Source organism: Aulonocara stuartgranti (genome assembly GCF_965226115.1).
Source record: "Aulonocara stuartgranti genome assembly, chromosome: 17".
Classification (NCBI taxonomy): Eukaryota; Metazoa; Chordata; class Actinopteri; order Cichliformes; family Cichlidae; genus Aulonocara; species Aulonocara stuartgranti.
In genome coordinates, this window is record NC_138953.1 from 12,973,140 (window position 1) to 12,988,322 (window position 15,183).

The window sequence follows — 15,183 nt, forward strand, 5'->3', positions numbered from 1 at the left end:
AACTACAACTACATGAAGTTATGGAACTATTGTATATACATGTATATAAATATAACCATATAACAAGTTAAATGCTGAACTATTCTCTTTGGAGTTTGGAGTTCTTAGTCAGCTACAGGTTTGACTCTGGCCATGCTTTGTGAGGTGAAATCAAAGAAGTAGAAATGGAACATGCTGATCATGAAATGCGTTATCATGTTAATGTGTGCTTTTCTTTTACCCTAACCCTAGTCATAACCATGTGTATTTCCTCCATCCTCCAGAATCCCTGTTAAGCTAAGGGAAACGCCCACTGCCACCGGGTCCATCCTCAAAGCACAGAACATTAGCATTCATTTAACATTGGTTTGAATATTCATCATTCTCTTGGTTCTAATTTAGTTGGCATATAGAACTGAAGATTACATGTGACTTTTACATTTGTCAACTGCTACGTTTTGTTGTCTGTCTTTCGACACACAGAAATGTCCTTTGATTCTTGTGAATGTTTGATGTGATTTTTAGTGTTTAGTTAGTAAAAGGTCAACAGACTCACAGCTATGCTGATTTAAAAAAAAAAAGAGTGTTCCTAAGCTATTAACAAGGTTAATAGCTAGATGTCCTGTTAATAGCTAAAGCTATTCACTGCTCTTAGTTAGAAAAACACTGCATTTCACGTAAAATTAAATAAGTTACTTCAATACATTCTGTATGGTTCATGAGTGTTGTAAAATACACAACACTCGAGTTTTACAGTTTATACAAACTGGCATGACTTTACCCCCCAAGTTGGCATATTTATGATATGTTTGATGTTTGATTCTTTTTAACATAAAGACACTTAGCTTCTGAAAATCCAAACACAAGTGCCAAAAGGAGCTAAAATGCCCGGTGGAGATGCAGAGCTGGGTGCTAATTCTCTGCTACTTGATCACCCACCACTCCACTGGTCCATTAATGACTCAGGGTACAAGTTCATGCATGGCAGGTTAGTGGGTTTAAGTTGTCAGTGAAGTTTGTGCGAGTGTGTGTATATCAGCCTGAGCACATGCTGAACAGACCCTGGCAAATGAGAGATCACCGATACCCCAGATAGCTGCATGTTTACAATACTGACCTTATAACCCTAGCATTAATGTTCCCTAGATGCAATTAAATAAGGTGTTACATATTTGATACAGATTCTGCAGCTGCCATGTATGAAACTACCAACAGAGCATGAACACTGTGTCCCATCTCTTTCTGTGTTACCCTGATTTTCCAAGCTATTTAGCTTCACTGAAAATGTTTTTTCCCCATAGAATTTGTACCTGTTTGTTTTATATACTCTTATTTTTTTCCTTTTTATGTTGCCAGTCCAAAATACTGACAGCTTGTTCCATTAGGAATTGATGTCAACAGCTGTAATATTTGTGGAACATGCATTGAGGGTCTTAACATAACATTAAAAAATCCCTGCGCAGACAGCCTCATGTCTATGCCTATTTATTTTCCATTTAAAAATGGCAACTAGGCAGCAGGATCAAAAAACATGCTGCAAATTTGTAGATATGAGATCATGCCATGTACTCCACTGACCAACCCCATCCTCCTCAAATGCATTTCGGAGCAAAGCCAACCCATGTGCCCTTAATTCTGTCATTCAGGGGATGCAACCTCTGCAGCCGACCACTGTGGTCAGCTGCTATGCCAGGCTCATTGTGTGCCCACACAACTGTGACCTTCTCAGGGATCACTAAGGAATCCACACTTCTGATTGAGATTCCACGTAAGATTAAGCAAGGCCCCTGGAAATCTATGTCAAGTGTTCTGTGTGTCAACCATCAGCCTTTAAAGTATGCGTTGTGTATTTTTCAGCTCACGTGCAGTCAGTGGCTGAAAGATTTGCACTTTCTGTGATGTCAGTGCCCTTGTCGAAAACATGTGTCTCAAAAACTTTACTATGCTATGTGTAATTGTAAAAATTGTTCTGTTCTTTTTAGGGCTTTTAATAAACTCCTGTCATTGCTAGTACTGGGTAGGACCTCCTTGTGTTTTGATTTTTCGTGGCATAGATTTAAAAAGCTGGAAACATTCATCAGAGATTTTGGTCCACACTGACATGATTGCATCATACAGTTGCTGCACGTCCTCCACATCCCAAAGGTAATTTGTTGGATTGTGATTTGGTGACTGTGGAAGCCATTTCAGTACAGTGAACTTTTTCAGATTTCTAGAAGGCAGCTTGAGATGATTTAAACTTTGTGACATTGTGAGTTTTCCTGCTGGAAGCAGCCATCAAAAGATGTCTGTCATAATAAAAAGGATGGATATTGTCAGCAATGCTGAAATTGGTACTAAAGGGCTTTCAAGGGTCCTGCGCAGTATCTTAGCTGTTCCTAGGACTGCACTCTTTTGGACAGAGATCTCAGATGTTGTTCCTGGGATCTGCTGGAGCAACTCACCCAGCTTGGGGGCCACTTCACCGAGCGCTCCGATTAATACTGGGACCACTGTTCCCTTCCTCCTCCACATCATCTCGAGCTCTTCTCTGAGCCCTTGGTACTTCTTCAGCTTCTCATGTTCCTTCTTCCTGACGTTGCTGTCATTCAGTATCGCTACGGCTATCATTGCAGCCATCTTCCTTTACTTGTCTACCGCTACTATGTTCAGTTGGTTAGCCATCTGTATCTGGATCTTAGCTCAGTCATTCTCCACCACCCTTGGGGGCGTCTCCCATTTTGACCTTGGGACTTCCAGGCCATACTCAGCACAGATGTTCCTATGTACTATCCCGGCAACTTGGTAATGGTGTTCCATGCATGCCCTGCCAGCTAGCATCTTGCACCCTACTGTTATGTGCTGGATTGTCTCGGGGGCTTATTTACAAAGCCTGCACCTGGGGTCTTGCGTGGTGTGATAGACCCCAGCCTCTATGGCTCTTGTGCTCAGAGCTTGTTCCTGTGCTGCCATGATTAGTGCCTCTGTGCCACTGTCCTGTCTTTCAGACCAGCTTTGTGGACCTTCCTCTGTCCTCTACACACCGTGCAGGGGCTTGTCCTTCCATGATGGTTCCTCCTCTTTCTTGGGTTTCTGCTGCCTGAGGCATTCACATTGTCAGTCATCGCAGTATTTCTGATGTACTTGTGGATGTTCACTCACTAGTCCTTGGTCCTTCCGCTTAGTCTACAATCTGTGGGTGAAACCCTCCTTTGGCCATCTTATTATCCCAGCAGGGTACCTGATCACAGCAGGGCGTAGGTGTTGATTGCCCAGATCTTGTTCTTACCATTCAGCTCACTCCTCAGGACTTTCCTTACTCTCTGCAGGTACTTGGTGGTTGCAGCTTTCCCAGCACCCTCTTTGTGGTTCCCATTTGCCTGTGGGATTCCCAGGTATGGCTCCCATACCATACCATACATTTCGCCAATCTGCATGACATTCCAATGTCCTTGTTGTACATGAAGCACGAACTTCATGTCACAAGAGATAAATAACAAGTATGATTCATTCATGTGAATATTTAATTTTTCAAATTATGTGTTATGGAAAGGTATGAATTACATTTATGAAAATCCGTACAGAACTGACGAAACAGAAGAACAAACAGTATCTTAACACAATCAATCCCATTCCTGTTGTTGACACATTTACTGTTTATTTATAAAATCACTATCTGTCATGTCAACTGAAAATTTAAATTGAAGGAAAACTGGCAAGAGTTTTTCATGGAACAGCTTTACTGTATGTACAAATGAAAAACAGGTGTTTTGTGGCTATGCTGTGAAAGCTAACATGTTGGCTCTTGAAAGGCCTTTTAAAAAAGAATGCAGGAGCAGAGATGACAGCTAGCAGCTGACCGTTTGTCCTTTGTAAAAAGCATCTTTAAATTTAGATTTAACTTGTCTTGTTGACATTTTCCAGTACAAGACAGGTTCACAACCGTTCTTGTACTGGATTACTATGATTTACAAAGAGTGTGGCAATACTCTGTCCTATTTCCTGTGGCATACACTACTATTGTCCCAAGATAATTTAATTGAGTGTGTGCTATATATATCATAAGTGGAATGCAAACATTTGGCCCTGGGTGACACTGTTGGACAGATGAAAAGTACTACTAAACCCTACAGCAACAAGCACCAGTGTGCCCACTTATCACAGAGGAAGAAGGTGGCGGGAAAGGAGGACATGAGGAAGGACTCAGAGCTGGAAGTCTAAATATCATGTTTAGAGTTTGAGCCCACTGATTAGGAGGTCAAGAGAACAATAGATGATGATAATCAGCAGAACAGATGACAATGAGAAAATCCAGTGTAAGCCTGGTGCACATTTCAGATGTGCTGAAGCACATTAAGAAGCTGAAATGGCTGCTTAAAAAAGTTGTTTTTGTGTGTGGTAGGTGTGTTTCTTTTTTTCCTTAAAATGAGATCGTACAATTTTTAATAAAACTGAGTTTGTATTTTAGGCAAACAAAGTGTCCTTTAACTATTAATTATTTATATGTGTCCAACAACTCCTTTAAATGAAGCAACTAAATCTAAATCTGAATCAACTAAATAAATCTTTCGGCTTTGTGCTTAAGATTATGCGAAAAAGTGTAATATAATGCATACAAACAAACATGTTATTTACAGCTCACTCAGACTTCTTTACATTGTTGGTCACAAACTTTAGATGAAAGGTATCAAAGGGAGCTGTCGCTAAGGTTAAAATTGGAACGTTTTAAATCATTCAAAATTACTTGGTTGGGTTTAAGCATGAAAAACAACCAGGTTAAAAAAAGATAACTGTTTTGGTTGTAACTGTTTCAAATGTCTGGTTTTCTTGTAATTTTTTTCTTGCAATGGTGATGAATCCCAGTTGAAGTGTGGGCATATCAACATGTCCTTCAGACACAAAATGTTCTTCCGTTGAAGTATATTGTAGATTCAGTGTCATTCGGACAGTCATGTTTGTGACTTCATGCAAAAATAAATAGATTACTTTTCAGTAATCTATTTGCAATGAGACCAGCCTGTCAAATAATATTTGCAGCCGCCTGAAGCTTGGTACGAAAATGAACCCATATTGAAAAGAACATAGTTAAATATAATGGATGGAGCAGGAAAGTACACTATAAATATTATTAGGCATTAGAAAATCTGTAAGGCTTGTAAAATTCAGAGCTTTCTGTATCTTCTCAGTTTCTCAGTTAAGCCTTTTAGCAATAATCGTGTTTGCTAGTTAGTCCACCTGTTAACACTTTTGAATCACTGACTGGAACTGAGAGAGTTTGCCAGCAAGCACAACTTCAATTCAGCTGCTGTTGTCTTGGTCTCTTGACAAGATAAGCATGTACGTCACCACCTGAGCAATGTGCTAAGCAGGCCACATTTATCACTGAGCTAAATTTACTAGTTGACCATCCTCTTATTTATCCATCTGACTGCATGCTAACTTAATTAAAGTTATATGTTACTAATCAATTATTTCAGATTTCTAAAAGAAATAAGCTGCCAGCCATAACTAAGTAATGCTGGTTAAAAAAAATGCTGAGCCAACCTACTATAAGCCCAAGGTTTGATTTCTAAAGTGGAACTAAACTAGGTCCTAACTTTGAGCACTGCTCTGGTTCTTGGGCTGGTTTTAGGCCTTGGAGTCACTGGGTGGGGTGCTGTAGAGTGCTCCATCTGGGGACTCCATCATTCTGCTGGGGGACTTCATTGCTCACATGGGCAACAACAATGTGAACTGAAAGGGTGTGATTGGGAGAGATGGCCTACCCAATCTGAAACAGAGGGGTGTTCTGCAAATTGGACTCATGCTAACCAAAGTTTGTCCATAGCAAACACCATGTTTGAACATGTGGTGTGTAGATAATGTAGTTCTGTTGGGTGCATCAGGTGATGACCTCAAGCTTGCATTGGAGCAGTTTTTGGATGAGTGTGAAGGAGGAGGAGTTCAAGTATCTGAGAGTCTTGTTCAGGACTGAGGAAGGAGTGAAGCATGAGAATGACAATCAGACTGTAACGACCTGTTGTGGTGAAGAGAGAGCTAAGCATAAAAGTGAAGCCCACAACTGGCCCTCAAACCCATGATCACAAGCTATAGGGTAGGGTGCTCGGTCTTTTGAAAGGGGCTCGGATTAGAGCCAAGTGAGGCGTTTGGGTTTGGGCATCTGACTAGCCCGGATAGATTTGAAAAAGGCGTTTTCGTCTGAAAATGCTCCGCGTTCACACTAGTGTTGCGCGTCCACACTAAAATGGCCGAAAACACTGACGTTGCAGTTCCGCGCATGCGTGAAACGCAAGACGGCTCGACTACCAAACTTGTGAGCAAACAAAATAACTGCTGTCCGATGCCGTCTGCCATCTTGGTTTAAGTGGTCACATGACTGCATTATATGACCAACATGCGTCATCGTTTTTGAAAGTCTGCGTTTTCGCTGTCCACACTGCGACGGGACAGCTCCATTTTGAAATGTATGCGTTTTCAAGAGCGTTTTCAAAACGCAGCGTTTTTCCTTGGGGAAAACGCTGTCTCAGTGTGGCCGGGAGGCCAAAACTGAGAGAAAACGATGTGTTTTCAAACGAAAACGCATTAGTGTGGACGTAGCCTAGGATACCTCCTCGACACCTCATAGGTGAGGTGTTTTGAACATCACCAAGAGGAGGCCTCGGTGCGTTTGGCTTTCCGTCCACACTGAGACGGTTTTAGGTCAAGGAAAACACGGAGCGTTTTAAAACACTCTCCAAAGCAGATACATTTGAAAACGCCGTTTTCGTGTCACAGTGTGGACAGCAAAAACGGAACCTTTTCGAAAACGATGACACATTTTAGTCATGTGATGCAGTCATGTGACCAATTAAACTAAGATAGGAGGGCATTACACAGCAGTTGTTTTGTTTGCTCTCAATTTTGACAGCCCTATTAAAGATTAATATCAGTCTGTACATGCTCCAGATAGCTTTTCTTCAAATTCTTTAATTCTCACTCGCTTTTGCAACTTTGTACTTTTGTGTTACTCGCAGCAACAACTCCACCTCATTGTTAGTCCATTTAAAAAACTCGGTGCTTCTCCTCAACATTTTGCTGCGATGTCTCAAAAAGCTGGAAAGTAAATAAATGGCAGACGGGAATGAGGCAGGTCGAATCGTCTTGCGTTTCACGCATACGTAGTACTGGAACGTAGGCGTTTTTGGCCGTTTCAGTGTGAATGAACAACTCTGTGAAAACGACTGAAAATGATATAGTGTGGATGCGGAGCGTTTTCAGACATTTACGCCGTTTTCAAATTTATCCAGGCTACTGTAGACATGGCCTATGTCTTAGCTGGCTTGGGAATGTCTTGGTGTCCCACTGGATGACCTGAAAGAGAAGATGCAAATGTCAGGTGTGAAATGTTTTCCCATTGATGGGAATGCAAGAAAAGTTGCGGGCCCTAATTAAACAGAAGGAGGGGTACTTGGAGACTCTGCCAACCAATACAAAAATGTTTTTACTTCAGTTTATCTCTGCAACTGCTCCTGCATCAAGTAAACTATTATTATCCCAGTCCAAAAACAGGTGCTAATCACCACCTTTAATGACTACACTGACAAATATGATTTCTATGCAATTATTTTAGGAATGTCTCAGAAATAACATTTTAAAAGCCTTTTTTTGTACAGTGTGTTTATTAAAGGTGGCTCATAATTCAAATGTTCATCAGTTATAAATGCTGCTGACAAACAAGTAGAAGAAAAGAATGAAGACATGTGGGAGCAATGTGGAATGGTAAACAGTTCAAGTGATGGAGATGAATCTAACCCAGCCATCTGACAGCAGTATAAGTTGATCCTGATACTGTCAGGAAGTTCCTGTTTCTGCTGGAGAAAGGCAAGAACTCTTGCCCCAAAGCGTTTGGCTTTATTTGCACCCTTCCCCTTCAGCAGCTTCAGCACTGGTGACTTCAGCTGAAATGGATAAAAGTCCAGTACAAAGTTGTTTTCTCAGTCATGCGAAAATCTGTACAATGTGGAAACTGCAGGAAGTGCAGGTGTGAATGCATGCGTGTGTTAATCAGAGGGAACACGGGTGAGGTGATGACTGGTGGAACAGGTGGCAGCTTCTTCAACCGGCTTCTGATAGTCCACAACATAAGGCGCCTAACGGCAGGGCCACGGCAGAAGGGGAATCACTTGTCTCCTTCCTCTCCCAACCAGCGTCTCTTGTAACAAGTATGTCTGCCAGTAGGTTTAGGCATGCGAGGTTTTTTCGGTTATGTTAGATTTGTTTGTTTTTCATTTTGGCCCTTGCCCACCCATAGATGCCAAATCCCAACTCATTAGATATGTAAATAAAGACAGCAATGATCAAATGTCAACAGTCAGGTTGTGCGACTGCTTGGGACTTGGAGAAAGTGGATCACTTTCATGTTGTGTCTCAGGCACCAGTAGATGGGTTTAACAGATGGAAATCAAAGGGCACAAGTGCTTATTATGTTTCATTACTCCCCATATATCTCCCCTCTCTATTGTCCTATATTACTCTTAATGAATTTTGGTGTTGGTTTCTTTTACTCAAACAAGTCTGTCTTATGTTTCATAAAACTTAACACAACCTAACTCACAATACTTGACCTTCCATGCCAGTTAGACAGATACACAATATAACCCCCAGCTCTAGAGGGATTTTATTTGTTAGAATGTTCCATATCTTTGACATTTTACTGTTTTGTTGATGATGTCATATCCGTCAGCAGATAAAAAGGACATCATCAACACAAAGAAAACAATCAAATAGGTGGTAGAGACCAAAACAGGGTTAAAACGAGAGTCAGTTGATCAGAGGAAAGACTTGTGACTCCTATCAAATAGTAATGTTGCTCTAAACATAAAAGTAAACAATAAACCAAGTAGACATTTTTAAAACCTCAGTCTGTATCCTTGCTCCCTCCCTCTTTTGACCTCTTGCTTCCCCCCACTCTGTCTCTCTCAGTCTATCATCCCTCCTCTTGCAGACACACACGGCACTCTGGCATTCCGCTCATTCCATTATAATAAGCCACATTCCCTGGAACACTTCCTCCACTCTCTCACTGCTTGTGGTCCCTGAGTCCCAGAGCAGACACCCCCCACCCTCCTCCCTCACACCCTCTTTTTCCCTCACCCGCCCTCCTCTGGTGCTTATCCCGGGGCGGCTGTGGCTCCCGGCGCAGATAGCCACAAGCAGCCAGAGCTTCCCATTGAGTTATCTGTCCTCATCTGTCAGTCTGTCAGTCACATTTGGTCACTCCGTCCTAGCTGCTCCGTGTATGTAGAGAAGTAAAAAAATAAAAGCAACACATCCAGTATCTGGTGAAGAAAACGAAAACCAGTGGAGGAAGAGAGGCAACCTGGAGACACGGACTCCATCACACCCATGAAAGACATGGGAGGAAAGGAAAAGAAGATTCTGGTGATTGCAAATGTGCACCCAGGGTGAGTGTTGTTTCCTTACCACTGCAGGATTTTCTGTGGAGAAAGGTGGAAAATCCTTCACCGCTTAAATAGTAAAAGAAACATTTTTGATAGTGACTATTTTTGTTAATGGCAAGAAATGCAAAGCAACATTAAACTTGCATGATGACCGTGTTTTGAATTCTAACACCTCTTCTCCTGTGGGATCGTTTGCACCAAGTGCAAGATGCCGCTTGTCCAGTTACCCATATGCTGTATGCATGTGAGACAGATTTACTCTCTGGGAAGCTTTGGCTTAAAAACTATTTGAAAAAATAAAAAACAAAACATATATTTGAAATGTAAAATATAACAAGTCTTTATCCCAAATCTCTTTCTTACACCGTTAAAGGGTTCCCATGACTGTATTTATGTGTAACAATGCAGTAAATTGGGAACATTTGATTAATGAAGTCTACTTAACTTTGTTTCAAAGCAGAAAGCAGGTGTTCTTGATGTGGACTAAAAGGAGAGCACTGCTTTGTTCTTGGCGAAACTGGAAAGTGCACTGTGTGGAAGTTCTACGGTTACACTCTGTTACTGCCTGGGTTGCTGAGTAGTTGTCAGCACGAAGGATTGGAGGGGATGTGGGCACTGAATACGCCTAATGGGTATCAGATTAGAGTCTGCATACGTACTAGGCATGTATATATGAGAAACTGCTGTTTGATTGCACAAAGTCTAATGCAACGGCCGCAAATAGTTTGCGCATTTTTTGAGAAGGCAGTGCTCATATGAACTCCATGCACCTAAAACGCATTTAAATACGCATGTAGGCATATTGTATATGGCACTTGCAATGGAATGTCAGGGTTGCCTGGGCTCAGTAACAAATTGGCTTCAACCTCAGAGAACCTCCACAGTCCGATGGCAGATCACACCTTGGCTTTAACTGTGATGAAAGCGTGCTGGCAAGCTAAAAAGGAGAGAATGTCGAGTTTAGATGGAGAAAAATAAACCTGCTGATCACTTGATATCATAGTGTCGGGCGGTCAACTCTTTTAATTTGATGCCTGTTCATTTGTAATGACCGCTGCCCCTTGAGTGCCCCCTCTAATTAAGCAGTGTGGACTGGGATTCAGGTTCAGCATTGCTGTTTCATTTTATTAGTGATCAGCACTGGTGTTGAGTAGCATGTCCTTTAACTGAGGAAATTTAAAAAGCTATGCTTTTTTAAATACTGTATGTTTTTTTTTTTAAATATACATATTATAGCCTGTTTTTATTCATTCATTTGGTGTGAGAGAAGGCACAAATATGGTTGATTATGGATGACAATATTCCCTAATATTCTACTCTCCATATAGACACACAGACACCTCCCCCACATTCCTGTGGTTTATAGGCTTTGATGGCTGTTTCCATGCAGCTACTAAACCAGGACAGCAGAGGCCCCAGAGAGAAAGATAGCAACCTGGGATTGAAGACTGTCCATTCCAAGCCACCACCCCACCCCCATTTGAGCCGACTGGCACAAGGCCTTCTATTCTGGCCTAACACTTAAAACAGGTCTCTCATTTGCCCTATTGGTGTTTCTGTGTCATGCCTGCATGATAAAAAACACGGCCCAACAGAGCTTGGCCTTAGGTTACCTCCACATGGCTGCATGGGTACTTCCTGCATACACAAATGCATCCACATGTGGACACAATGCAAGCAAACGGAAGTGCAGCTGACTTTGTGTCTCCTCGCCCCACTTAATGTTATCTTAGTTAAGTGTGACTACAAAGTGTGTGTACCTAGCAGCAGATAATTTCTGGATCTGCATTTGAAAATTTGCCACAAGAAACACTGATTGTGCAGAATTTGTTCACTGTGACTCAAATCTGTACACGGTGCTCTATTTGGAAAAAGTTGATTAATTCTCCTTCCTGTGCTCCAGTCTTTGAGCTGAAAGGAACCCAAACATATGTTTGTATTGGACACTATAAAAAGAAAGGCATCCATGTTTTTTAAAGGCGTCCATGTCAGATCTACACTTCACTGCTAAACACATTTTACCTGATTGTAAAAGTGGATATATATAGATATCCTAAAGCAGAGCTTACCAAATTGGGGGTGGGGGTGGGGCACAGAGCCATTGCAGGGGGGGCGCTGAATATGTTTCCAAACCAACTTCATTCTAAGCCAAAGACTAGAAAATATGGTGAAGCATGTCTTCCCTTTGGTTTCACCTGCACAAGTGCCGAGGTAGGTCTCCCTGCAGGATTGGTTTTCCCTTCGTCGGGAGCAGCGCTGGGCTGTTCAAATCACGGACAAACAGTATCTCACATTCTTGATAATAACTAACTACTCCTGACATTTTGGAGATGTTAGTTCTTTATACAGTAAAGTTACAGCGGGATACAAATAATATCAGGCTGATCCTGCCACGATTTGTTCCCTCGGTTCAAATCCCGGACAAACAGTATCCCACCGTTATTTATTATTACACAGGGAAAAAAAACAACTACACGTAAAATAATTACACCATGACGCCTCTGCCTTTCTAAATGGAGGGACAGTAACTGCGTGTGTGTATGTAAGCGTGTAAAACCTGCAGATAGTCAGATTAACAGTATTTTGTCTCTATCTGCTATTCTGCAATTCATCTCATGTAAACAATAACGTGGCGCACAGCGTGACGTGAAAAAATGCACATACCTTTGACGTTGCGCGGCGAACTCTGTATTCCTCGTCCACACATAAACGCAAAAAAGGAGTTTTAAAAAATCTCCGTTTTCGGTGACTCCAAACGCCGTTTACGTGTGGACGAAACAGCTGCGTTTTTCAAAAATACACGTGTAGGTGCGGACGTAGCGTAAAAGAGTTAGTAGTTTATTTTCTTACTACCTGTAATTTATTGCAGTTTACTTGTATTTGCTTAATTGTTTACTAAATGTTTGAGGTGTGAAATAAACACAATGGAGCAAAATATGGGTGTGTGTGGTTGGAGGATGTGTTTGTACATTTTTCTTGTAAAACAAAGGGGGGCCTAGCAGAAAAAGTTTGGGAACCGCTGTCCTAAAGTAAGGTTAGGGTACAGTTAGGGTCCACTAAGGTTATTTATGAATGGCCCTGTTAGTGCTTTACAGTGACGGGAAACTTTATTACTCCGGCAGCATTTGTGCTGTGGCAATCATTTGAGAAGGCATAAAAGACAGGGAGGAGTGTTTTATTGCCACCTGTTGCTACTGTCTTTCATTGTGTCCCTCACTGTGATTCTTTTCAGTGTACTTTGTAAAATTAACCTGTTACAATAAACCTACAGCTGTGTATAGACACAGAGTTTGGCAACAATCCCTAACACAAAGATATAGTTTCACCTGAAAAACACCTCATTTCTGTCTCCTCCTGCTAGTATTGGTATCATACATATATTAAAACTATGGACAGTTTGAAACCCAAACTATGGACATAGCTTGGGTTTCAAAGGCAGGTTTGGACATTGATGTCTCCTGTTATTACTGTACCCTTGTGGCCAACTTGGCATCATAGGGGGTTTTGAAAGATGCCAACAGTTTTCTGGTACTCATCTAAACATACACTTGAGGCTTCAAACAGTCCCAAGGGTCTTCATGATTCATTGCTACTTTAAGAGTTATGAGACACATGCAGTTTGTCCTGTCGGTTACATGGAAGGATTAGGATGGAGAAGACAGATAGGAACCCCCCTGCCATTTTATAGAGAGGGATTACTAAATGCCGCCAAGCTAAGCAAACATACACAAACTACAGCAGTGCTTGGACATGCTCACTGCCAGGGGGTACATGAAACAGCCGCATCCACAATGCCTTTATGTAATGGGCGGCTGAAACAACAACCGGAATGAGTCAAAGCGACCACAATGGAAAGCAAACTAATCAGTTTTAATTCCTGTCCACCTGGCAACAAGCCTTTTGATAGCTCATGCCTCCTAATGGTTTTACCATTTGAGGTTTTTTCCATATCTGGTGATAGCGCGCCCCTTGACCTTCACCCTGCACTACAGAGAACCCAAAATAAAGCCCTATAAAACAAATGACCGAAGGGTCAGCCTGTCTGACAGAGCAAACAGGACAGGCAAGGGCTGTGGGCCGTCTCAGCACCAGCTGACAGTCAAAACAGGCCCTCTTCAAGATAGATTTGAAGCCACAGGAAGGGCAGTTGGCAGTGTGTCTCACAGTGAGTGGCAGAAATAGTTCTTAGCTTTTAGGCTTGCATTCAATTAGTAATATGTAAAATTCACAATGTTCTGCTCATAGGCACCAAAAACCTAATATATTTATGGATTTAGCTACATGGACTCCCCAACAAAACTTGTTTTTAAGCATCACTCAAGGATAAAATAGGATGAAATTTGTAAAAGGAAGTCGTGGTTTACTGACAAATAAAGTGGTGGACATGTTTTCTTTTGCCATATGCACTGTGTGTGGTCACACCTGATTAAAAAGTCATTGTGAAAGCTGGTTCCATGAATCAGTATTATGAAGGAATTTTTCTGTATTCAGCTAAGCAGGAACAAAGTCTCCCTTTCCTTCCTTTCAGGATGTTTTAAATACTTCTTATTTTTAAAAAAGAGCTGCAGACATCTTTATTTACATATTATGTTTTCATTGATTCATCACACGTGACTCTTTTCTTTCTTTCTCCTTGACTGAGTTTAATTAAAGTACTAATAATGTCAGGTCACGGGACATTTTGACAATTCAAATACTTTGCTGCCTATAAATAGAGTGAGCTCCAAAAAACTATGAAGCCAGATATGCCTTGTGGCAGCCAGAGGCATAGCTTGTAAATAATTGCACTTTATAGGATGTTGGTTTTGAGAAGCGCCTCAGCAAAAGGCTGCAGGTACAGGATGTTGTCCATTGTTTGCATGAACTGCAGTTATGCTTTGTGTTCCACCTGCTAACTGCCATCCTCATCCCGAGTAGATAAATACAGTCATTTAGTCAAATAAGTGCAATGCAGTTATTTGGGTTTTTTTTAATAGCGATGTTGATCTATTTTGCCTCTAACTGTTAATGATCGTTTGCAAATTAGTATTCACACAAATGTTCTACGACGTGTCTCATTGAAAGTTCTTGGAGAAGGGAGTACAACTTACAAGTGCACTTTAAAAGTGACTTGTTATTTTCCTGCGATTCTACATATGCAAACTTTGTTCAAACATTTTCACACTTTCATCTACCTCTAAGTTTAAATGATCAATTTACCACAAACCAATTCAAAGGTGAACAGAAATAAAAGAAAACAATTATACAGTTTAAATATATCCCCACTATTAACAAATCACCAAATGTAAAAAAAAAGAAAAAAGAAAAAAAAAGGCCAATATAAGAAGCAGTGACAGGTGCATCCATGGCCACTCTGTTGGTTCACTGAAGCTGAAATCCTACCCCGAGAAAGCCTCTGATGCTGAGGAACAGCTCTGGCTGTTACACACAGGTTGCATTAGAGGCTTATGCACCATGCTGAAACTGCAGCCACTCTCTGGCCTCTGTAATTGTCAAGAAGAGCTGGAACATTTACACTCTAGAGGTATAAATATCCCCAGTGATCTTCCATGACTTCCCTAGAGGCTCAACAGGTAGAGCACAGCAGAAAGCCAGCTGTCGCTAGCAGGCGTCAGAGTGGATTTCTCCACCACATCATCAGTCATCTCATTTGGATCTGACATACTGCTTCACACTGGAGGCCTGGATCAAAGCGTATGGGATGTACAGCTATTTCAACAGTGTAGATTAGAGCGAGCAAGAGTATATTGCTAATACTAAGGTATCAATCCTTTTGATATTACAT

General features: G+C 41.4%; 1 protein-coding gene across 2 annotated transcripts in view; it reads left to right on the forward strand.

The window, feature by feature from the left end:
* mylk4b (myosin light chain kinase family, member 4b) overlaps positions 1 to 15,183 on the forward strand; it is a 56,551-nt gene that overhangs the window by 13,270 nt on the left and 28,098 nt on the right. Inside the window, exon 1 of one of the 2 annotated variants that reach the window (XM_082509652.1) lies at positions 9,100 to 9,401. The exons of the other annotated variant lie outside the window; for it this stretch is intronic. Within the exon in view, the coding sequence (XP_082365778.1) occupies positions 9,343 to 9,401 (59 nt within the window). The 5' untranslated portion in view covers positions 9,100 to 9,342. Of the gene's footprint in view, positions 1 to 9,099; positions 9,402 to 15,183 lie in introns of those variants that run through there. 2 annotated transcript variants of the gene reach the window in all.